Source organism: Artemia sp. Qi Xiang Cuo, chromosome 16, assembly GCF_049724085.1.
Source record: "Artemia sp. Qi Xiang Cuo chromosome 16, ASM4972408v1, whole genome shotgun sequence".
In the NCBI taxonomy this organism is placed as follows: domain Eukaryota; kingdom Metazoa; phylum Arthropoda; class Branchiopoda; order Anostraca; family Artemiidae; genus Artemia; species Artemia sp. Qi Xiang Cuo.
The window spans coordinates 20577498-20605023 of record NC_142809.1 but is presented as its reverse complement, the minus strand read 5'-3'; the positions used below and the strand labels follow the sequence as shown (position 1 = coordinate 20605023).

General features: G+C 36.6%; 1 protein-coding gene across 3 annotated transcripts in view; it reads left to right on the top strand.

The window, feature by feature from the left end:
• LOC148942667 (inactive phospholipase C-like protein 1) overlaps window positions 1-27526 on the top strand; it is a 440344-nt gene that overhangs the window by 195304 nt on the left and 217514 nt on the right. For all 3 annotated transcript variants that reach the window (XR_016143118.1, XM_089102764.1, XM_089102765.1), the window contains exon 11: window positions 8435-8633. Coding sequence is in view for 2 of the 3 variants with exons in the window: in XM_089102764.1 (XP_088958890.1) it covers window positions 8435-8633 (199 nt within the window). In the remaining variant the exon portion in view is untranslated. The remainder of the gene's footprint in view (window positions 1-8434; window positions 8634-27526) is intronic.

The following is a 27526-nucleotide window of genomic DNA, read 5'->3' as shown; positions in this document are numbered from 1 at the left end:
CTGTGACAGGGTAAACCACAACCAAACACTACTGAAATATTCCAACTCTTGCATTTCAATGTAAGAAATTCAAAATAAACTTTGAAAAATCATGAAAATGTAACTGTGACAAGGTAAACCACAACCAACCGCTATTGAAATATTCCAATTCTTTCATTTCAACGAAAGAAATTCACAATGAACATTGAAAAATCAAGAAAATGTAACTTTGACAAGGTATACCATAACCATATACTACTGAAATAGTCCAACTATTACTTTTCACTAAAAGAAATTCGAAATGAACATTGAAAAAACAAGATAATTTAAATGTGACAATGTAAACAAAACCCACCCAAGAGTTAAATAGTCACACTCTTTGAGTTCAATGAAAAAAATTCAAATGAGAATTGATTAATCAAGATAATGTAACTGTGACATGGTAAACCATCATCAAACACTACTGAAATATTCCAACTCTTGCATTTCAATGAAAGAAATTCAAAATGAACTTTGAAAAATCAATAAAATGTAAATGTGACAAGGTAAACCTCAACCAAACACTACTGAAATATTCCAACTCTTGAATTTCAACTAAATAAATTCAAATGAACATTAAAAAATAACGAAAATGTAACTGTGACAAGGTAAACCACGACCAAACACTACTGAAATATTCCAACTCTTGCATTTCAATGACAGAAATTCGAAATGATCTTTGAAAAATCAAGAAAATGTAACTGTGACAAGGTAAACCACGACCAAACACTACTGAAATAGTCCAACTCTTGCATTTCAACGAAAGAAATTCAAAATGAACTTTGAAAAATCACGAAAATGTAACTTTGACAAGGTAAACCACTACCAAACACTACTGAAATAATCCAACTCTTTAATTTAAACGAAATAAATTCAAAATAAACTTTGAAAAATCAAGAAAATGTAACTGTGACAAGGTAAACTACAATAAAACACTACTGAAATAGTCCAACTCTTGTATTTCAATGAAGGAAATTCAAAATAAACTTTGAAAAATCACGAAAATGTAACTGTGACAATGGAAACCACACCCAAACACTTCTGAAATATTCCAACTCTTGCATTTCAATGAAAGAAATTCAAAATGAACTTTGAAAAATCAAGAAAATGTAACTGTGACAAGGTAACCAACAAGCAAACACTACTGAAATATAGCAACTCTTGCATTTCAACTAAAGAAATTAAAATGAACTTTTAAAAATCAAGAAAATGTAACTGTGACAAGGTAACCCACAAGCAAACACTACTGAAATATTCCAGCTCTTGCTTTTTGAAAAATCAAGAAAATGTAACTGTGACAAGGTAAACCACAACCAAACACTACTGAAATATTCCAACTCTTGCATTTCAACGAAAGAAATTCAAAATGAACTTTGAAAAATCAAGAAAATGTAACTGTGACAAGGTAAACCATAACCAAACACTACTGAAATATTCCAACTCTTGAATTTCTACGAAAGAAATTCAAAATGAACTTTGAAAAATCAAGAAAATGTAACTGTGACAAGTTAAACCACAACCAAACGCTACTGAAATATTCCATCTCTTGCATTTCAACGGAAGAAATTCAAAATGAACTTTTAAAAATCAAGAAAATGTAACTATGATAATGTAAACCACAATCAAACACTACTGAAATATTCAAACTCTTGCATTTCAACGAAAGAAATTTAAAATGAACTTTGAAAAATCAAGAAAATGTAACTGCGACAAGGTAAACCAAAATCACACACTACTGAAATATTCCAACTCTGTCATTTCAACTAAATAAAATCAAATAAACTTTTAAAAATCATGAAAATTTAGCTATGTAACGCTAAATCATAACCACACCCTAGTTAAATATTCCAACTCTAGAATTTCAACGAAAGAAATTCAAAATTAACTTTGAAAAATCAAGAAAATGTATCTATGACATGGTAAACCACAACCAAACACTACGGAAATATTCCAACTCTTGCATTTCAAAGAAAGAAATTCAAAAAGAACTTTAAAGAATCAAGAAAATGTAACTGTGACAAAGGTAAACCACAACATCACACTACTGAAATATTCCAACTCTTGCATTTCAATGAAAGAAATTCAAAATGAACTATGAAAAATCAAGAAAATGTAACTGTGACAAGGTAAACCACAACCAAACACTACTGAAATATTCCAACTCTTGCATTTCAATGAAAGAAATTCAAAATAAACTTTGAAAAATCAGGAAAATGTAACTGTGACATGGTAAACCACAACCAAACACTAGTGAAATATTCCAACTCTTGCATTTCAATGAAAGAAATTCAAAATAAACTTTGAAAAATAAGGACAATGTAACTGTGACATGGTAAACCACAACCAAACACTAGTGAAATATTCCAACTCTTGCATTTCAACGAAAGAAATTCAAAATGAACTTTGAAAAATTAAGGGAATGTAACTGTGACAAGGTAAACCTCAACCAAACACTACTGAAATATTCCAACTCTTGCATTTCAACGAAAGAAATTCAAAATGAACATTGAAAAATTAAGAGAATGTAACTGTGACAAGGTAAACCACTACCAAACACTACTGAAATATTCCAACTCTTGCATTTCAATGAAAGAAATTCAAAATGAACTTTGAAAAATCAAGAAAATGTAACTGTGACAAGGTAAACCGCAACCAAACACAAGTGAAATATTCCAACTCTTGCATTTCAACGAAAGAAATTCAAAATGAACTTTGAAAAATTAAGGGAATGTAACTGTGACATGGTAAACCACAACCAAACACTACTGAAATATTCCAACTCTTGCATTTCAACGAAAGAAATTCAAAATGAACTTTGAAAAATTAAGTGAATGTAACTGTGACAAGGTAAACCGCAACCAAACACTACTGAAATATTCCAACTCTTGCATTTCAAAGAAAGAAATTCAAAATGAACTTAGAAAAATAAAGAAAATTTAACTGTGACAATTTAAAACTTGACCAAACACTAATGAAATATTACAACTCTTGCATTTCAACGAAAGAAACTCAAAATGAACATGGAAAAATCAAGAAAATGTAACTGTGACAAGGGAAACAGCAACCAAACACTACTGAAATATTCAAGCTCTTGCATTTCAACGAAAGAAATTCAAAATGTACTATCAAAAATTAAGTTAATGTAACTGTGACATTGTAAACCGCGACCAAACACTACTGAAATATTCCAACTCTTGCATTTCAATGAAAGAAATTCAAAATGAAATATGAAAAATCAAGAAAATGTAACTGTGACAAGGTAAACCGCAACCAAACACTACTTAAATATTCCAACTCTTTCATTTCAACGAAAGAAATTCAAAATGGACTATAAAAAATTATGGTAATGTAACTGTGACATGGTAAACCGCAACAAAACACTACTGAAATATTCCAACTCTTGCATTTCAAGGAAAGAAATTAAAAATGGACTATCAAAAATTAAGTGAATGTAACTGTGACAGGGTAAACTACAACATCACACTAGTGAAATATTCCAACTCTTGCATTTCAACGAAAGAAATTCAAAATGAACTTTGAAAAATTAAGGGAATGTAACTGTGACATGTTAAACTACAACATCTCTCTACTGAAATATTACATCTCTTGAATTTCAACGAAAGAAATTCAATATGAACTTTGAAAAATCAAGAAAATGTAACTGTGACAAGGTAAACCACAACCAAACACTACTGAAATATTCCAACTCTTGCATTTCAATGAAAGAAATTCAAAATGAACTTTGAAAAAATCAGACCTTTGGAGGGGGAGGGGGCGGGGGCAGGGGGTCGTTCTGTGTCTCAATGCACAAAAAAAGTATAAAAAATGGGGAGGGAATGGGGGGGGGAGGAGAGGGGAGGAGGAGAAAGAGGGAGGAGGAGGAGGAGGAGGTGGGAGGAGGTGGGAGGAGGAGGAGGAGGAGGAGGTGGGAGGAGGAGGAGGAGGGAGGAGGAGGAGGAGGAGGGAGGATGAGGAGGAGGAGGAGGAGGAGGTGGGAGGAGGAGGAGGAGGGGGCCGGGGGAGGGCCTTTGGGGCACAGGGAGGGCCTTTGGGGCACAGGGAGGGCCTTTGGGTGTCTGGGTGACATTTGGGGACCGGTGGATGGCCTTTGGGACCCCGTTGGTCCTTTGGGAGCTCGATGGGCCTTTGGGGGACCCGGGGATGACCGTGGAGGGCCGGGGGGTGCCCTTTGGGGTCCGGGGTACCCTTTGGGGGTCCGGGGGCCCTTTGAGGACCAGAGGAGGGTCTTTGAGGGTCTGAGGAGGGCGTTTGGGGGGTTGGGGCTCTATGGGAGCTTGGGGGGCCTTTGAGTACCGGGGGCTTCCTTCGGGGTTGTGGTGGGGGATCGGAACCCTTTGGGGTTGGGGTAGAGGACCTCACAACACTGTTCAAATGGAACTTGTGTATTATAACGACCACACTCAAAACCTCTTCTAAAACCATTTCTAAAATCTTCTTTCAAATGTCTCTAACGGTTTCGCCGAAATAATCCCATAAAATGGATAAAACCGTTTCGCCCAAATAATCCCTAAACGTAATTTCAGCGTGTTCCTTTTGAATGGCATCTCTGCGCTAACGCATTTCAAATTTCTAGGAAACCCTTTCCTACGTTAATCTCTTCATCTCATAAATTTTCCTAGCTAAACTATTAGGGTTTCGTTAGAATATCAATTTACCTCTCCGACTTAAAGCTCCGTGAAGCCGTATTTAAAAATAGAATTTCTATCTCTTTAGACTCCCGCATAATTCCAAGATAACAAGTGATGTCAATTATAATTCCTGACCCTAAAGATCAATGAATCCCTATTTGAAAATAGAATATTAATTTTTCTCTCTGACCTAAAGAACGTTTATCCCTCAGACCAAAGATTAAAGAAGCCTTAATGTTTCTTAATTCTCCCCTTCGTGAATCAATAATTTCCCCTAGCAATTATGTAAATCAAGTTCACAGGTGCTACTCGTGACAGGCCTAAAGATTAAAGAAACAATATGGACTCTATGACCATATTGTTTCATAATTCCCCATGCTCGTGAATCAATAATTCCCCCATCGATTATGTAAATCAATTTCTCAGGTTAAGCTAACCAAACAACAATGAAGCCATGTTTGTTTCTTAATTTCCCCTTCGTGAATCAATAATTTCCCCTAGCGATTATGTAAATCACAGATTAAAGAAGCCATGTTTGTTTCTTAATTTCCCCTTCGTGAATCAACAATTTCCCCTTCGATTACGCAATCAATTTCTCGGAAATTCACTTCCCCCTCGATTACGCAATCAATTTCTCGGAAATTCACTTCCCCCTCGAGTTCTAGATCAATAACATTGCTCCCGTTAGAATTCAATGCGCAGGTGCAACCTTCGTCCCGGAGCTACTACACATAGAAACATCAAATAAATCGACCTTGGAAAAAGAGGTCATTGACCCCATTACGCAATCTTTCTCCCTAGGGAGGCTATGCCCTTATTTGGTGTACTGACAGTATTCTATGCCCATATATGGTGTGGGTACGGGATCAATAGGGTCACTTCTACTGCCGTCCTCACTGATTCTGCTTTATCCTTCCCCATTTTTGAACACCCAAATTATTTAGTTCTTTTAGACGAGGCAGTCTTAGTTTCCACAATAAATGGTTTACTACAATCTTTTGAGGAAGAGATTAGAATTAAAAAATACATGCATAAAGATGTTTCTTTAAACAGGGATGCTACGGAGATTTTCATAAACCCTATTTACGATAATTCAGCTAACAAAGATTCAGCTCACGTTCCTTTTCATCTTAAAACAAGATTAATTAGACGTCTTGATAGAAATCAAAGAAGCAAGCAGCCTGCAGTGGTCGCCAGGCAAAGAATTCTTGCCGAATCCTATCTTTGAGTAATATTTTCTTTATTTCAGTCGGTTTTCTGCTTTGTTGACAAAAGACTTTGCTTAGTCACAATTGGAAATCTGCTTGGTTTTACTCTATCTTCAACTAACCAAATGGTTTAACGTTTGATGCTTATCATTAAACATCTTTGGTAAATATCAAAGAAACAGCCGAGAACCCAGTTTTTAGGCTATTTGACTTACCAAAACAAAAAGATCCTGATTTGTTTCAATAAAAATAATCGTGGAAGTAGAAAATATCCTGACGTAACTTTTTACGGGGTGAGATTATCCACCCTGGGAAGTATAAATTAAAAACTTTCTAAATAACACAGAACGTGAATCGAAAAAAAATACTTAATTGTAAATTTTCTTCTTTTTTAATTAAGGAAACTAATGCATTCACTTAATTTGCAGTATTTGTGAGGCAAAGGGACGAAACTAATGCTATAAAAAAATTTGTTGGGAGGTTTAAAACACACAATAAGCATAAAAAACGTGTTTAATTTTTTACTTTATCCTTTTTGAACATGTTATTTTCAAAGTACCATGAAAGTCGTGTTCTCACAATAGCTTTTACAAAGAAAAGATATAGCACTATCTAAACAAAGATTAAAAAAAAAAAAAATGTAATTTACCTGAGAAAGATTATTGATATAAGAAAATAAGAAGAACAAAATTCAAATTTCATTTGCCATTTCAAACCTCATGCCATTTCAAAATTCAAACCTCATGCTTTCTATCCTTCAAATATTATAATTGTTGTCTAGAACATTTTTTTAAGTAATTCAATATTTGTACTATTGTTGAAATCATTTCTTCCTCTCCACTTTATGATTTATAAATTGTATAAAAATAATTTTCGAACAAAGGCAACAGGCAAAACATATTTTTCTCCCTTTTAGATTTCATCTGAACATCGATATTAAGATAGTTTCATTTAAATATATCATTCATTCCTCTGTTATTCCCCCTAAAGGAGAAAGCGTTTATCTTAAAAGTTGAATAATTAAGTACAGCTATCGACTATATAAGACTATCTGGAACGATTTTTCTTTTGGCTGAACTTAAATCAATCCACTGTTAAGAATATAAGACCTTCCTTAAACTCAATTAACACTTACTTAAAGCTTTGAAAGCTCGAGACTTTAAAGTAGATTATTTTCAAAATTTTAATTTGGCAAAAAATTGTTTTTTTTTCTGTCTGAAAATATTGAGCATTTAAAATGGTAGGATATTTGAAGTATTGAAGCTAGTACTCAGTGGCTCCAAAAAGTCAGGTTTCTCTTCTTTCCGCCAATGGTACAGAAACATTATCATGATACTTTTTGGTATAGATTGTGTTGTGTTTGTCATATTTTACAACTCAGTTAAGCTCAGTTCCCGTTTATTTTTGTGTGCAACCAAAAAATAGGTTTAACTGACCTGCCATTACTCACACCAAGAAAGGTACAAAAAGTGCTTACGACTGGGTGGGTACATAATATCAACTTTATAACTATCAATTAGCTAAAAAAACCTTTTTCAAAACAATTATTTACAAAGTGAACAAGATGAGTGGCAGTATTACTAGTTGAATGAACTTTTCAGAACCCGAATTTGGTTTCACTGAGTAGACTGTGTTTTTTGAAATGGTCAAAAAGACGCTGATGGATCCCTTTTTCCAAAATTTTAGAAAATAAAGGGAATATCGAGATCGTTCCCCAGTTTCCGGCATCTGACCTGACACCCCTTTTATATAGTGGGATAACTTTGGCTTGTTTTAGTGCTGCTGAAAAGGTCCCTGTCTCAAGAGACAAGTTGATGATGTGAAGGATACATGGTAATATATACGGCATCACTGCCTTCAAAGTTCTCAGATTCAAGCCGTATATCGCGGCAGAATTTGATTTTATGCTTTTCTTTATATTAACCCCTTTATCATTTTTGCACTTTTAAAACTGGAAGTCAGCACTGTCTCCACTAGAGTTTATGAATTCCTCATTAAGAAAAGCTTCCTTGTTATACCTTACGCTCTATTGAACAGACAAACCGATCCAGGAGCAGCACTGGCAAAAATTGTCCCCTACTACATTTGTATCATTCATAGAACTTCCATTTACCTCAATACAAGGTGACTGACTACTTTTTTATTTCCCATTAAACACTATTAACTTGCCATGTGGTTTTGGTACCTCCCTTATTATCAGAAAACATTTATTAAAAATATGTCTTCTTTGCTTACCTCCTCATACTATTCACCTTATATCTCACTTGCTTGAACTCTGCAAAATCTGCGCAATCCTGACTATTAAGAGATTGCTCATATAACAAATTCTTATTATTTATCACGTCGACTATTTGCTCCAAAATCCATTGCTTACAGGGATCATCCTTCTTTTGTGCCTAACCACCTGAAAGGGACATGGTTTTTCATAAATCGGTTGAAAAATGGACATGAACTGATCGTAGGCTGGAAGAGAATCACCGGAGATCTCTAGGACTAAATAGCTTGAAATAATACGTTTTCCCAAAATACTAATAAAGCTTTTCATTACTTTATTTACAGGGGAAGAAACTACCACTAGACCAAGACATGGAGACAGGGGAGGTTAGTGATGAAGATGAAGGAGGTGCTGAAAAGCATTCGTCAAAGAGGAATGCTAGCAATCATGGAAGAAGAAAGATTAAACTTTGCAGAGAGCTTTCAGATTTAGTCAGCATTTCAAGGACGTCCTCTGATGATATTATCAATACTCGAGAAAAACGTAGGTATTAATTCAACAAGATTTTCAATGTGTGTAGATTGCCTCCTAATCTTTATATACCCCATAAACTTCTCCCCACGGAAAATTCCACCCAATCAAAAGTTCTGTTCCAAAAAATCCCCCCCCTCCACGGAAACACCCTCCCCCTAGAAAATTCCACTCAAATGTAAAATTGAGCAGCAAAATGAAAATTAAGAGAAACAAGAAGAAAGAAGGAAATAGTATAATTTTGCGTCAGTTATCATGAAGGAGGGGTGATGAGTCATGGTGTAGATGGGGGGGGATTCTGAGCCCTTGAATACTTCATTTAACTGAAATAATTTGCTTCATTGAATGATGTGTAAGTGCACATTTGTTATTATGAAGGAGACGCGGTGAATCAGTTTGGGGGGGGGAGATCTGATCAGATCAGACCGAGAACAAATCAGATCAGATAAGACCAAGAACATATCTGATCAGACCGAGAACAGATCATATCAGACCAAGAACAGATCAGATAAGACCGAGAACAGTCTACAAAAGACTAAGAACAGATCATTTCAGACCGAGAACAGATCAGGTCAGACCGAGAACAGATCAGATCAGACCGAGAACAGTTTACATAAGACTAAGAACAGATCAGATAAGACCGAGAACAGTCTACAAAAGACTAAGAACATATCAAATCAGACAAACAATAGATCAGATCAGATCAAGAACAGATCACACCAGACCTAGAACAGTTTACATCAGACTAAGAACAGATCATTTCAGACCGAGAACAGATCAGATCAGACCGAGAACAGATCAGATCAGACCGAGAACAGATCATATCAGACCAAGAACAAATCAAATCAGACCGAGAACAGTTTACATCAGACTAAGAACAGATCAGTTCAGACCACGAACAGATCAGATCAGACCAAGAACAGATCAGATCAGACCGAGAACCGATTAGAGCAGACTGAAAACCGATCAAATAAGACAAAGAATAGATCAGATCAGAGGAAGAACAGATCAGACCAGACCGAGAACAGATCAGATCAGACCAAAAACAGATCAGATCAGACCGAGAACTGATCAGATAAGATCGAAAAAAGATAAGATCAGACAGAAAATTGATCAGATCAGGCCGAGAATATATCAGATCAGACCGAGAACAGTTTACATCAGACTAAGAACAGATCATTTCAGACCGGGAACAGATCAGATCAGACCAAGAACAGATCAGATCAGACCGAGAACCGATTAGATCAGACTGAAAACAGATCAAATAAGACAAAAAATAGAGCAGATCAGAGGAAGAAGAGATCAGACCAGACCGAGAACAGATCAGATCAGACCGAAAACAGATCAGATCATACAGAGACCAGATCAATTCAAACCCAAAACAGATCAGATAAGACTGAAAAAATATCAGAACAGACCGAGAACAGATCAGACAAAACCGAGACCATATCAGACAAGACTGAGAACAGATAAGACCAAGAACAGGTCAGATCAGACCGAGAATAGATAAGAGTAGACCAAGAACAGATCAATTCAGACCCAGAACAGATCAGATAGGGCCGAGAACATGTCAGATCAGACCGTGAACAGATCAGATAAGACCGAGAACATATTAGACAAGACCGAGAACTTATCAGATCAGACCAAGAAAAGATCAGATTAGACCAAGAACAGATCCGATCAGACCGAGAACAGATAATATCAGACCGATAATAGATCAGATCAGACCTTGAACAGATCAGATAAGACCGAGAAAAGATCGGATAAGACTAAAAGTGGATCAGATCCGACCAAGAGCAGATCATATCAGACCGAGAACAGATTAGATAAGGCAGAATACAGTTCAGATCAGACCCAGAATAGGTTGGATAAGACCGAGAATATATCAGATCAGACTGAGAACAGATCAAATCAGACCGAGAACAGATCAATTCAAACCCTGAACGGATCAGATAAGACCGAGAAAATATCAGATCAGACTGAGAACAGATCAAATCAGACCGAGATCAGATAATATCAGACCGAAAACATATCAGAGAAGACCGAGAACAGATATGATAAGACCAAGAATAGCTCAGATCAGACCGAGAGCAGATGTGAATAGACCAAAAAGATCAATTCAGACCTAGAACAGATCAGAAAAGACCGAGAACATATCAGATCAGACCGAGAACAGATCAGATAAGACCGAGAACAAATTAGACAAGACCGAGAACAGAACAGATCAGACCAAGAACAGCCCAGATCAGACCGAGAACAGATAAGAGCAGACCGAGAACAGATCAAATAAGACCAATAACAGGTAAGATCAGACCAAGAATAGATAAGATCAGACCTTGAACAGATCAGATAAGACCAAGAAACGATCGGATATGACCAAGAACAGGTCAAATCAGACTATGAACAGATCAGATCAGACCAAGAACATATCAGATACGACCGAGAATAGATCAGACCTGACCATGAACAGATCAGATCAGACCGTGAACAGTTTACATCAGACCAAGAACAGATCAGATAAGACACAGAACAGATAAAATCAGACCGAGAACAGATCAGATAAGATCGAGAACAGATCAGATTAGACCGAGAAAACATCAGATAAGACCGACAATGGATCAGATCAGACCAAAAACATATCATATCAGACCAACAACAGATCAGATTAGACCGTCAAAAGATCGGATCAGATCGATAAAACATCTGATCAGACCGAGAACCGATCATATAAGATCTAGAACAGACCAGATCAGACCGAGAAAAGGTTAGATCAAACCAGGAACAGATTAGATCGATTGAGAACAGATAAGATAAGACAGAGAACAGATAAGATCAGACCGAAAATAAATCAAATAAGACCAAAAATATATCAGATTAGATCGAGAACAGATCAGATCAGATCAAGAACAGAACAGATCAGACCGAGAACAGATCAGATAAATTCGAGAAAAGGTCAGATCAGACCGAGAACATATCAGATAAGAACAAGAACATATCAGACAAGACCAAGAACAGATCATATCAGACCAAGAACAGGTCATATCAGAACAGATAAGAGCAGGCCGGGAACAGATTAATTCAGACCCTGAATAGATAAGATAAGACCGAAGAATGTCAGATTGGACCGAGGACAGATCAGAAGACCGAGAACTTGTCAGATAAGACTGAGAACAGATGAGAGCAGACCTTGAATAGATCAGATTAGAACTTGAACATATCAAATAAGACCGAGAACGGATCGGATAAGACCGAGAAGGGATCAGTCAGACCGAAAACAGATCAGGTCAAACCAAGAATATATCAGATCAGACCGAGAATATATCAGATCAGACCGAGAACAGATCAGATCAGACCGAAAATAGATCAGAAAAGACCGAGAACAGATTAGATAAGACTGAGAACAGATGAGACCGAGAACAGAGATTAGACCAAGAACCTATCAGATCACATCGAGAAAAGATCAGATCAGACCTAGAACAGATCATATCTGACCAAAAACAGGTCAAATCAGACCGAAAAGCGATAGGAGCAGACCGAGAACAGATCAGATAAGACCGAAATCATATCTGATCAGACCAAGAACAGATCAGATAAGACCGAGAACATATTAGACAAGACCGAGAACAGATCAGATTACACCGAGAACGGGTCAGATCAGACCGAGAACAGACAAGAGCAGACCGAGAACAGATCAGATCAGACCGAGAACAGACCAGATAAGACCAAGAACAGATCAGTTCAGACCAAGAACAGATGAAATTAGACCGAGAATAGATAAGATCAGAACGATAATATATCAGATCTGACCGAGAACAGATCAGATCAGACCAAATACACATCAGAAAAGACCGAGAAAAGATCAGATAAAACCAAGACGGATCAGTTCAGACTAAAAACAGATCAGATCAGAACAAAACTAGATCAGATCAGACCGGGAAAAGAACAGATAAGACCGAGAACAGATCAGATCAGAACGAGACCAGATCAGATAAGACCGAGAACATACTAGAACAGACCGAGAACAGCTCAGATAAGACCGAGAACATACCAGATCAGACCTAGAACAGATAACATGAGACCGAGAACAGATCAGATCGGACCGAGAATATATCAGATCAGACCGAGAACAGATCACATCAGACCGAGAATTGATCAGATAAAACAGAGAACTGATCAGATCAGACCGAGAACAGATCATATAAGACCGAGAATAGGCCAAATCAGCCCGAGAGCAGAGATCAGATCAAGAAAATGTCAGATCAGACCGAGAACAGATCAGATAAGACCAAGAAAAGATCAGATTAGACCGAGAAAAGATCAGATAAGACTGAGAACAGAGTTCAGACCATGAACATATCATATCAAACCGAGAACAGATCAGATCAGACTGAGAACAGATCAGACCAGTGCAAGAACAGATTATATCAGACCGTGAACAGATCAGATCAGACCGAGAACTGATCAGATAAGACTGAGAACAGACAAGATCAGACCCAGAATAGATCAGATCAGACCGAGAATGTATCAGATCAGACCAAGAACAGATCAGATCAGACCAAAATAAATCAGATCAGACCGAGAACATATCAGACAAGACCGAGATTAGATCAGATCAGACCACGAACAGGTCAGATCAGAGCAGACCGAAAACAGATAAGAGCAGACCGAAAACAGATCAATTCAGACCCAGAACAGATCAGATAAGACCGAGAACATATTAGACAAGACCCAGAACAGATCAGATCAGACCGAGAACACTTCAGATAAGACCAAGAACAGATAAGAGCAGACCGAGAACAGATTAGATCAGACCAGGAATAGATAAGTTCAGACCAAGAATAGATCATATCAGACCTTGACCAGATCAGGTAAGACTGAGGAGAGATCTGATAAGACCGAGAACAGATAAGATCAGGCCGAGAAGAGATCAGATCAGACCGAGAACTGATTAGATCAGACTGAAAAAAGATCAGATCAGACAAAGAAGAGATCAGATTAGACCAAGAACTGATCAGATAAGACAGAGAAAAGATCAGATCAGACCAAAAACAGATTAAATCAGACAAGGAACAGATCAGAGATCAGAGAACTGATCAGATAAGATCAAGAACAGATGAGATCAAACCGAGAATGGATCAGATCAGACCCAGAATATATCAGATCAGACCGAGAACAAATCAGATCAGACCAAAAACAGATCAGACTGAGAACAGATCACATCAGACCGAGAACAGATCAGATCAGACTGACATCAGATCAGATCAGACCGAGAATAGATATCAGACCAAGAACATATCAGATCAGATTGAGAAAAGATCAGATCAGACCAAAAAAAGATTAGACCAGACCGAGAGCAGAGATCAGACCATGAACACATCAGATCAGACCGAGAACAGATCAGATAAGACCGATAAAATATCAGACAAGACCGATAATAGATCAGATCAGACCAGGAACAGGCCAGATCAGACCGAGAACAGATAAAAGCAGACCGAGAACACATCAATTCAGACCCGGAAAAGATCAGTTAAGACCGAGAACATCTCAGATCAGACCGAGAACAGATCAGGTAAGACAGAGAATAGATCAGGTAAGACAGAGAACATATTAGACAAGACCGAGAAAAGATCATATCAGATCGAGAAAAGGTCAGATCAACCAAGAACAGATAGGAGCAGACCGAGAACAGATCTGATTAGACCAAGAGCAAATAAGATCAGACCGAGAATAGATCAGATCAGACCTTGAACAGATCAGATGAGACCGAGAAAAGATCGGATAAGACAGTGGACGGATCAGACCGAGAACAGATCAGATCAGACGGAGAACAGATCAGATAAGACCGAGAACCTATCGGATAACACCAAAAACATATCAGATCAGACCGAGAATAGATCAGATCAGACCGAAAATAGATCAGATCAGACTGAAAATAGATCAGATCAGACCGAGAGCAGAGATCAGACCAAGAACAAATCAGATCAGATCGAGAATAGATCATATCAAACCGAGAACAGAGATCAGACCATGAAAATATCAGATCAGACCGAGAACAGATTAGATCTGACTGAGAACAGATTAATTCAGACCCAGTACAGATCAGGTAAGACCGAGAAAATATCAGATCAGACCGAGAAAAGATATTTCCAAGAACATATCAAATAAGACCGAGAAAAGATCAGATCAGACCAAGAAAAGGTCAGATCAGACCGAGAACAAATAAGAGCAGACCAAGAACAGATAATTTAAGACCCAGAACAGATAAGATAAAACCAAAAACATATCAGATCATACCGAGGACAGATCAGATAAGACCGAGAACCCATTAGACAAGACCGAGAAAAGATCAGATCAGACCGAGAACAGGTCAGATCAGACCGAGAATAGGTAAGAGCAAACCGGGAACAGATCAGAACAGGCCAACAACAGGTAAGATCAGACCGATAATAGATCAGATCAGACGTTTAACAGATCAGATAAGACCGAAAACAGATCGGATAAGACCGAGAAAAGATCGGATAAGACCGAGAACAGATCAGACCGAAAAAAGATCAGATCAGACCGACAACAGATCAGATAAGACCAAGAACCAATCGGATACGACCGAAATCAGATCAAATCAAACCGAGCATAGATCCGATCAGACCGAGAATATATCCGATTAGATGGAGAATAGATTAGATCCGAACGAGAACAGATCAGATCAGACCGAGAACAGATCAGACCGAGAACAGAGATCAGACCAAAAACATATCAGATCAAAAATAGATCAGATCAGACCGAGAAAAGATCAGATAACACCGAGAACAAATCAGTTCAGACCGAGAAGAGAGACTAGACCTTAACATATCAGATCAGACGGAGAATAGCTCAGATCAGACTGAGAACAGATCAATTCAGACCCAGAACAGACCAGATAAGACCGAGAAAATATCAGATCAGACCAAGAAAAGATCAGATAAGACCGAGAACATATCAGAAAAGACCGAGAACAGATCAGACCAAGAATAGGTCAGATCCGACCCAGAACAGATAAATTCAGACCGAGAACAGTTCAGATCAGACCAAAAACAGATCAGATAAGACCGAGAACCGATCGGATAAGACCGAAAACAGATCAGATCCACTGATAACGGATCAGATCAGACCGAGAACAGATAAGACCGAAAACAGATCAGTTCAGACCAAGAACAGATCAGCTCGGGAATAGATAGGATCAGACCGATAATATATGAGATCTGACCGAGAACAGATCAGATTAGACCGAAAACAGATCAGATAAGACCGAGAACAGATCAGACCAAAAAAAAAGATGAAATAAGACCGAGAACAGATCAGATAAGCCCAAGAACAGATCAGTTCAGACCAAGAACAGATCAGATTAGAACAGTACTAGATCAGATCAGACCGAGAACAGATCAGATCAGATAAGACCAACAACAGATCAGAACAGAACGAGAATAGATCAGATACGACTGAGAGCATATCAGATTAGACCGAAAAAGACCGAAAATGGCTATATTTTGAGATACCCATTTTGTTGAACGTAGTTGAAAGTTCTGGAAATTAGGTCTTTGAAGGTCACCCCCCCCCACAGTGCTCAGGGCAAGGGTTGTAAGTTATGCAATGGGGGCATATAAGGCTCTTATAGAAGTGTGGTCGTAAAAACTGAAAAAGGGCTCATTTGATTGGGAATTGAAATGGCTAATGCCCTTTTTAATAGTCCCATAAAAACCCCTATGCCTTCCCAGTGCCATAACATAATTTGCATTTTACTGAAAAAAAAAATACAAATGAATGTGCATTGTCAGTTTAATATAAATATACTGATGTTTATTAATCAAAATGTTAATATTATTTGATTAATTAAAGTTATAAAAATAAAAAAGATTTATATTTTTTAGTAAAGTTCAAATTATGTTCTGGCCTTGGGAAGGCATAGGGGTCTTAAGCCCTACTCATGTTAATTTCTGCTCGTTTTGAATTTGCCTCGGTTATTTATTGTAATTTCTGTTCCTTTTGGGTTTTATTTATTTATCGATGCTGATTTGTGGTAGTTTCACGCTTGGTAGATTATTTGATTTTATTTTTGATCATTTTTGGTTTAATGGAGTTCTTTACTTTTCTTTGAAAAACTTATTTTGTGGAAAAAGTTTTTTATAACTAATAAACTAAAATACCCAGTGGTGTATACTTTTATGGTAGCAAATAAGACCAGAGAACAAAAACGGCAAACAGGAACCAAAGAACAAAGGACAAAATAATAAGGGTAAAAATAGAGAACTAAGGGTAAAGATCATAGATCGGTAACCCAGCTATTGTAAGCCTATATAGAGGTTATCAAAGGCATTGATCTCTACTGTGTATTCGTATTTTAGTTGAATTTAAGGCTAAACTTGAAGTAGGATAGTTAAGACGCTGATCCTTCTATATGAAAATCATAGTTACAGTGATAGCTGTAATCTAGCAAAGAACGAACACCAGCCCATAGTAGCCAAAAAAATATAAAGACGCTGTAAAATTGTAAAAAGTGAGAAAAATTGCCGGGAATGGTAACTATTATTTCAATCAGTCTTAAGAGTAATTGAGAATATTTCAACAAATTTCTGTGCTACTGAAAACTAACTTTGCGTAATATATACTTAAATTGAAAAAATTTCTGTCTTGAGGAAAAGAATATTTGCAGAAAAAGGGAATAGAGGTCTCAGCTCTTCTCCAATTTGTCTATCGCTCCATATTAATCACATGTTCTATAATACATTCTAAATTATTAATTACCGCATCCCAGTGGATTAAAGCCTTTCTTTCGATTTGGAAAGTTATGAGTTCAAGCCTTTTTGCGGTGATGATGATTGAATCAGGTGAATTCAAATCAGATTTTTCACACACGAGCAAGGAACAATCAAACCTATCAAAATTGGAGTTAGAATATCCATATGGCATCACCTCCCGTTTATTCTTTATGCTTGTTGCATATTTAGCTCCCTGGTCAGCAAACTCATTGTGCCTAACGTTCATATGTCTAGGGACCCAGAATAAACGGAGGCTTTTGAGCCGTTTTGACGCTTTTATAAAAGTATCTTGAAGTCGCCTTATCATTTTCTCTTTTAATGGCACTTTTATGCTTACTATAGATTATAAGCAGCCGTAGAATCAGTATAAATAAATACTGATTCTCCGGTACAATCTCTTTTAAAAATCTCGTTTAAGGCTATTAATAGGCCTGAACATTACGCTTGATAGCTAAGTTTATAGTCAGTTCTAACACAAATAATAATAAACTAGATCGATCCTTTATCGAGCATGAGAGCAAACTTGATGAAACTTATATATTTGAAATCAGCATAAAAATCCAATTTTTTTGATGTATCAATTGATTTTTGCAATTTTTACGTCACGTCACTCATTACGTCATATTTGGTTATTAGTACACAATCAGTGTTAGATATTACGTCACGTCACTTATTACTTAATATATGGTTATGATTGCTTAAAAATCAAATATCTTTTAAAATATGAAAAGACGTCTAAAATGCATAATTTTCGTAAAAAGTGATTCTGTTTTTGATTTTTTTTTTGTTTGTTGATTAAAACGGAACTAGAATTTTTAATTTCTGTTAAAAAAAACCCCTCTAGCAAAACTCTAGGACCTCTGGGTTGTTTCGATCACCCCTGGGGAAAAGCAAAAAAAGCACACCAATAAACAAGCATCCGTTATCTTTCTTCTGGCAAAAAATACAAAGTTCCATATTTTTGCAGATAGAAGCTTGAAACCTCTAAAATAAGGTTCTCTGATACGCTGAATCTGATGGTGGGATATATGACGCAATGAGTGACGTGACGTAACAATTTACGTAAACATCAAATATCTGTGAAAATATGATAAGACATCTAAAATGCGTTTTTTTGTAAAAAGTGATTCTATTTTTAATTTTTTTGTTTTTTCTCATTAAAAGGCACTAGAGCTTTTAACTTCTGTTCAAATAGTCCCTCTCGCAAAATTCTAGGACGTTTGGGTCGAAGTGAAAATTCTAGAACCTTTGGGGGAAAAATGCAAAAAAATAATCACGCATCCGTGATCTTTCTTCTGGCAAAAAATACAAAATTCTACATTTTTGCAGATAGGAGCTTGAAACCTCTACAATAAGGTCCTTTGATACACTGAATATGATGGTGTGAAAACACTGATATGCCTCAAAACCCCTATGCCTTCCCAAGGCCAGAACATAATTTGCACTTTACTGAAAAAAATACAGATGAATATACATTGTCGGTTTAATACTGAAATTTAGTAATCAAAATGTTAATATTATTTGATTTATAAAAGTTATAAAAGTAAGAAAAATTATATTTTTTCAGTAAAGTGCAAATTATGTTCTGGCCTTTGGAAGGCAATGGGTTTTTGAGCCCTACTAATGTTAATTTCTGCTCGTTTTGGGTTTTACTCGGTTATTTTTTGTAATTTCTGTTCGTTTTGGGTTTCATTTATTTATCGATGCTGATACGTGGTAGTTTCACGCTTGGTAGATTATTTGATTTTATTTTTGCTCATTTTTGGTTTAATGAAGTTCTTCACTTTTCTTTGAAAAACTGATTTTGTGGAAAATATTTTTTTCAATAAATAAAATTAATACCCAGTAGTGTATACTCTTATGGTAGCAAATAAGACCAGAGAACAAAAACGGCAAACTGGAACCAAAGAACTAAGAACAAAGAAATAAGGGTAAAAATAGACAACTAAAATCATAGATCGAAAACTCAGCTATTGTAAGGCCATATAGAGGTTATCAAAGGCATTGATATCTACTGTGCATTCGTATTTTAATTGAATTTAAGCCTAAATTCGAAGCAGTATAGTAAAGCTGATTCTTCATATATTTAAAAAATAAAAAAAGTTTCAGGTATTTTTCTAGTTTGAATTACAAGATTAAAATTCTTGCTCAGATACCATAAATATTTTACAGTTTATAACTTTATCGATTTCAAACTTAAACTATAATATAATAAAAATTGAGTTTTGCAATTGTTACGTCACGTCACTCATTGCGTCATATATCCCACCATCAGATTCAGCGTATCAGAGAACCTTATTTTAGAGGTTTCAAGCTTCTATCTGCAAAAATATGGAACTTTGTATTTTTTGCCAGAAGAAAGATAACGGATGCTTGTTTATTGGTGTGCTTTTTTTGCTTTTCCCCAGGGGTGATCGTATCAACCCAGAGGTCCTAGAGTTTTGCTAGAGGGGTTTTTTTTAACAGAAATTAAAACTTCTAGTTCCGTTTTAATCAAAAAAAAAAAAAAAAAAAAAAAACAGAATCACTTTTTACGAAAATTATGCATTTTAGACGTATTTTAATATTTTAAAATATATTTTATTTTTAAGCAATCATAAACATATATGAAGTAATAAGTGACGTGACGTAATATCTAACACTGATTGTGTACTAATAACCAAATATGACGTAATGAGTGACGTGACGTAAAAATTGCAAAAATCAATTGATACATCAAAAAAATTGGATTTTTATGCTGATTTCAAATATATAAGTTTCATCAAGTTTGCTCTCATGCTCGATAAAGGATCGATCTAGTTTATTATTATTTGTGTTAGAACTGACTATAAACTTAGCTATCAAGCGTAATGTTCAGGCCTATTAATAGCCTTAAACGAGATTTTTAAAAGAGATTGTACCGGAGAATCAGTATTTATTTATACTGATTCTACGGCTGCTTATAATCTATAGTAAGCATAAAAGTGCCATTAAAAGAGAAAATGATAAGGCGACTTCAAGATACTCTTATAAGAGCGTCAAAACGGCTCAGAAGCCTCCGTTTATTCTGGGTCACTGGACATATGAACGTTAGGCACAATGAGTTTGCTGACCAGGGAGCTAAATATGCAACAAGCATAAAGAATAAACGGGAGGTGATGCCATATGGATATTCTAACTCCAATTTTGATAGGTTTGATTGTTCCTTGCTCGTGTGTGAAAAACCTGATTTGAATTCACCTGATTCAATCATCATCACCGCAAAAAGGCTTGAACTCATAACTTTCCAAATCGAAAGAAAGGCTTTAAGCCACTGGGATGCGGTAATTAATAATTTAGTATGTATTATAGAACATGTGATTAATATGGAGCGATAGACAAATTGGAGAAGAGCCGAGACCTGTATTCCCTTTTTCTGCAGATATTCTTTTCCTCAAGACAGAAATTTTTTCAATTTAAGTATATATTACGCAAAGTTAGTTTTCAGTAGCACAGAAATTTGTTGAAATATTCTCAATTACTCTTAAGACTGATTGAAATAATAGTTACCATTCCCGGCAATTTTTCTCACTTTTTACAATTTTACAGCGTCTTTATATTTTTTTGGCTACTATGGGCTGGTGTTCGTTCTTTGCTAGATTACAGCTATCACTGTAACTATGATTTTCATATAGAAGGATCAGCGTCTTAACTATCCTACTTCAAGTTTAGCCTTAAATTCAACTAAAATACGAATACACAGTAGAGATCAATGCCTTTGATAACCTCTATATAGGCTTACAATAGCTGGGCTACCGATCTATGATCTTTACCCTTAGTTCTCTATTTTTACCCTTATTATTTTGTCCTTTGTTCTTTGGTTCCTGTTTGCCGTTTTTGTTCTCTGGTCTTATTTGCTACCATAAAAGTATACACCACTGGGTATTTTAGTTTATTAGTTATAAAAAACTTTTTCCACAAAATAAGTTTTTCAAAGAAAAGTAAAGAACTCCATTAAGCCAAAAATGATCAAAAATCAAATCAAATAATCTACCAAGCGTGAAACTACCACAAATCAGCATCGATAAATAAATAAAACCCAAAACGAACAGAAATTACAATAAATAACCGAGGCAAACTCAAAACGAGCAGAAATTAACATAAGTAGGGCTTAAGACCCCTATGCCTTCCCAAGGCCAGAACATAATTTGAACTTTACTAAAAAATATAAATCTTTTTTATTTTTATAACTTTAATAAATCAAATAATATTAACATTTTGATTAATAAACATCAGTATATTTATATTAAACTGACAATGCACATTCATTTGTATTTTTTTTCTTCAGTAAAATGCAAATTATGTTATGGCACTGGGAAGGCATAGGGGTTCTTATGGGACTATTAAAAAGGGCATTAGCCATTTCAATTCCCAATCAAATGAGCCCTTTTTCAGTTTTTACGACCACACTTCTATAAGAGCCTTATATGCCCCCATTGCATAACTTACAACCCTTGCCCTGAGCACTGTGGGGGGGGGGGGGGGTGACCTTCAAAGACCTAATTTCCAGAACTTTCAACTACGTTCAACAAAATGGGTATCTCAAAATATAGCCATTTTCGGTCTTTTTCGGTCTAATCTGATATGCTCTCAGTCGTATCTGATCTATTCTCGTTCTGTTCTGATCTGTTGTTGGTCTTATCTGATCTGATCTGTTCTCGGTCTGATCTGATCTAGTACTGTTCTAATCTGATCTGTTCTTGGTCTGAACTGATCTGTTCTTGGGCTTATCTGATCTGTTCTCGGTCTTATTTCATCTTTTTTTTTGGTCTGATCTGTTCTCGGTCTTATCTGATCTGTTTTCGGTCTAATCTGATCTGTTCTCGGTCAGATCTCATATATTATCGGTCTGATCCTATCTATTCCCGAGCTGATCTGTTCTTGGTCTGAACTGATCTGTTTTCGGTCTTATCTGTTCTCGGTCTGATTCGATCCGTTATCAGTGGATCTGATCTGTTTTCGGTCTTATCCGATCGGTTCTCGGTCTTATCTGATCTGTTTTTGGTCTGATCTGATCTGTTCTCGGTCTGCATTTATCTGTTCTGGGTCGGATCTGACCTATTCTTGGTCTGATTTGTTCTCGGTCTTTTCTGATATATTCTCGGTCTTATCTGATCTTTTCTTGGTCTGATCTGATATTTTCTCGGTCTTATCTGGTCTGTTCTCGGTCTGAATTGATCTGTTCTCAGTCTGATCTGAGCTATTCTCCGTCTGATCTGATATCAGAACAGATAAGACCGAGAAGAGATCTTATAAGACCGTGAACAGATCAGATCAGACCGAGAACGGATCTCATCAGACCAAAAACTGATTAGATCAGACTGAAAAAAGATTAGATCAGACAAAGAAGAGATCAGATTGGACAAGGAACTGATCCGATATGACCGAGAACAGATCAGATCAGACCAAAAACAGGTTATATCAGACCAGGAACAGAGCAGATCGACCGAGAACAGATAAGATCAGACCGAGAAAAGATCAGATCAGACCGAGAACTGATCAAATGAGATCAAGAACAGATGAGATCAAACCGAGAATGGATCAGATCAGACCCAGAAGCAGATCAGACCGAGAACAAATCAGATCAGACCAAAAATAGATCAGATCAGACCGAGAACAGATCAGATCAGACTGAGAACAGATCAAATCAGAATAACATCACATCAGATCTGAACGAGAATAGAGATCAGATCAAGAACATATCAGATCAGATTGAGAACAGATCAGATCAGACCAAAAAAAGATAAGACAGACCGAGAGCAGATATCAGACCATGAACATCAGACCGAAACCATGAACAGATCAGATCAGACCGAGAACAGCTTAAACCAGACCTAAAAAAGATCAGACCACACCGAGAACAGATCAGATCAGAGAGATAACAGATCAGATCATACCAAGAAGAGATCAGGTCAGATCCGGAACTGATCAGATGAGGCCAAGAACAGATCAGCTAGAACTAAGAACAGATCAGATCAGACCAAGAATAGACCAGACCGAGAACATATCACATCAGACCGAGAACAGATCAGATCAGACCAAGAATAGGTCAGATCAGACCGAGAACAGATCAGATCAGACCGAGAACAGATCAGATCAGACCGAGAATAGATCAGATTACCGAGAACAGATCAATTCAGACAAAGAATAGATCAGATAAGACCGAAAATATATCAGACAAGACCGAGAACAGATCAGATCAGACTGAGAATAACTCAGATCAGCCCATGAACAGATCAGATCAGACTGAGAATAACTCAGATCAGACCGAAAAATGATACGATAAGACGAAGAACCATCGGATAACACCAAGAACAGATCAGACCAACAACAGATCAGATCAGACCAAGAACAGATCAGATCAGATCGAGAAATTATCAGATCAGAAAGAGGACAGATCAGATCAGACAAAGAAAAAATCAGACCGAAAATATATCAGACCGAGAACAGGTCAAATCAGACCAAGAACAGATCAGATCAGACCAAGCACAGATCAGATCAGACCAAGAACAGATCCATTCAGACCCAGAACAGATCAGATAAGACAGAGAATATATCAGATCAGACCGAGAACAGATCAGATAAGACCGAGAGCACGTAAGACAAGACCAAGAACAGATCAGATCAGACCGAGAACATGTCAGAACAGACCAAGAACAGATAAGAGCAGACCGAGAACAGATAAGATCAGACCGAGAACAGATAAGATCAGACCGAGAACAGATAACATGAGACCTAGAACAGATCAGATCAGACAGAGAATATATCAGATAAAACCGAGAACAGATCACATCAGACCGAGAATTGATCAGATAAGACAGAGAACCGATCAGATCAGACCGAGAACAGATCATATAAGACCGAGAATAGGTCAGATCAGCCCGAGAACAGAGATCAGATCAAGAACATGTCAGATCAGACCGAGAACAGATCAGATAAGACCAAGAAAAGATCAGATTAGACCGAGAAAAGATCATATCAGACCGAGAACAGAGTTCAGACCATGAACATTTCGTATCAAACCGAGAACAGATCAGATCAGACTGAGAACATATCATATCTGTGCAAGAACAGATTATATCAGACCAGGAACAGATCAGATCAACCGAGAACAGATATGATCAAACCGTGAACAGATCATATCAGACCGAGAACTGATCAGATAAGACTGAGAACAGACAAGATCAGACCCAAAATAGATCAGGTCAGACCGAGAATGTATCAGATCAGACCAAGAACAGATCAGATCAGACCGAAAATAAATCAGATCAGACCGAGAACAGAGATCAGACCATGAACAGATCAGATCAGACCGAGAACAGATCAGATCAGACCGAGATTAGATCAGATCAGACCAAGAACAGGTCAGATCAGACCGAGAGCAGATAAGAGAAGACCGAAAACAGATCAATTCAGACCCAGAACAGATCCAGAAGACCGAGAACATGTCAGATCATACTGAATACAGATCAGATAAGACCGAGAACATATTAGACAAGACCCAGAACAGATCAGATCAGACCGAGAACACTTCAGATAAGACCAAGAACAGATAAGAGCAGACCGAGAACAGATCAGATCAGACCAGTAACAGATAAGTTTAGACCAAGAATAGATCATATCAGACCTTGACCAGATCAGGTAAGACCGAGAAGAGATCTGATAAGACCGAGAACGGATGAGATCAGGCCGAGAAGAGATCAGATCAGACCAAGAACTGATTAGATCAGACTGAAAAAGGATCAGATCAGACAAAGAAGAGATCAGATTAGACCAAGAACTGATCAGATAAGACCGAGAAAAGATCAGATCAGATCAAAAACAGATTAAATCAGACAAGGAACAGATCAGATCAACCGAGAACAGATAAGACCAGACCGAGAACTGATCAGATAAGATCAATAACAGATGAGATCAAACCGAGAATGGATCAAATCAGACCCAGAATATATCAGATCAGACTGAGAACAAATCAGATAAGACCAAAAACAGATCAGATCAGACCGAGAACAGATCAAATCAGACCGAGAACAGATCAGATCAGAATGACATCAGATCAGATCAGACCGAGAATAGAGATCAGACCAAGAACATATCAGATCAGATTAAGAACAGATCAGATCAGACCAAAAAAGAATTAGACCAGACCCAGAGCAGAGATCAGACCATGAACATATCAGATCAGACCGAGAACAGATCAGATAAGACCGATAAAATATCAGTCAAGACCGATAATAGATCGGATCAGACCAGGAACAGGTCAGATCAGACCGATAACAGATAAAAGCAGACCGAGAACACATCAATTCAGACCCAGAAAAGATCAGTTAAGACCGAGAACATCTCAGATCAGACCGAGAACAGATCAGGTAAGACAGAGAATAGATCAGGTAAGACAGAGAACATATTAGATAAGACCGAGAAAAGATCATATCAGATCGAGAAAAGGTCAGATCAACCGAGAACAGATAGGAGCAGACCGAAAACAGATCAGATTAGACCAAGAGCAGATAAGATCAGACCGAGAATAGATCAGATCAGACCTTGAACAGATCAGATGAGACTGAGAAAAGATCGGATAAGACCAAGGACGGATCAGATCAGACCGAGAACAGATCAGATCAGACGGAGAACAGATCAGATCAGACCGAGAACCAATCGGATAAGACCAAAAACATATCAGATCAGACCGAGAATAGATCACAACAGACCAAGAATATATAAGATCAGACCTAGAATAGATCATATCAGACCGAAAATAGATCAGGTAAGACTGAGAATAGATTAGATCAGACCGAGAACAGAGATCAGACCAAGAACAAATCAGACCAGATCGAGAACAGATCATATCAAACCGAGAACTGTTTGATAATATTTAATTCCATAAGAAAATTTTTATTGTAACGGTTTTTTACATTTTACATAAGGAATCATGTTAAAATTAAAAATTTAGTGTTGTCATAATCGTAGGTTGTAGCCAGGCCGTCTCTTAATGTTCCAATTAAGAAAAAGCCATAGGCTTTTTCCTATTTTTAATCAACCAGTTCGTGGCAACGAATTGTATAGCAAGAGCGACTCAATAGTAACTGAAACTCTAAAAATGGAATTTTAATATCAATAGATACATGAAAAGAATTGGAGTTTTTTGCCTATTTTAAATATTTAAGTTTCATCAAGTTTACTCTTACCCATCATTCTTAAAGCATCGATCTAGTTTATTACAAACAGGAAAAAGCCTACGGCTTTTTCCTCTCTGAAATAGGAAGAGACGAATTTCAAACGAACAAGTAGGTAACTAAGTCCAATGTAAGCAATAATTTTTTATTCCAATGATCGTCTTTTAAGGTATACTATAATAAAAATTTCAGTTAGTATAGGCTTGAGCTCGTTCTTTATTGTAACGTCTCTTACTAGGTTGCTAGCTACCGCTGCAACCCGGATATTGTAAAAACTTGATGAAACTTATAGATTTAAAATCAGAATAAAAACCCATTTTTTATATATCTGTTGGTATCAAAATTCCATTTTTTAGAGTTTCGGTTACTATTGAGCCGGGTCATCTCTTACTTACAGTTCGTAACCGTGAACTGTTTTATTCCTTACAACGCTTCAGTTGTTATGGAACACAGTTCGCTCTTTAATGTAATAAACTAAAATAAAACAAAAATTGATTTTGAAATTTTTACGTCACGTCACTCATTACGTCATATATGGTTATTAGTACACAATATTTGTTAAATATTACGTCATGTCACTTATTACGGCATATATGGTTATTAGTAGACAATAGGTAGAATATTCGTTCTTTATTAAAATTATGTAAACTTTACTAACTTATACTATAGTTAAACGGCCTATGAAATTTATTACAGGCAAGAGTTTGTTCTTTAATAAAGAAGTCCAAAAAGATGGCAGCAATGCAGGCTGATATTTGTAAATTGAGAAACATTTTACGAATGTTTTACCGGGATTACGAAAAATATTCAAAATTCCAGATTAAAATTCTCTCTGATAGAGCGGATTTTGGCTAGAAATGCTTTCACAAAACTTTATAATAATATCCAAAAGAAATTTTGCATGTTTAATGAAAAGCTT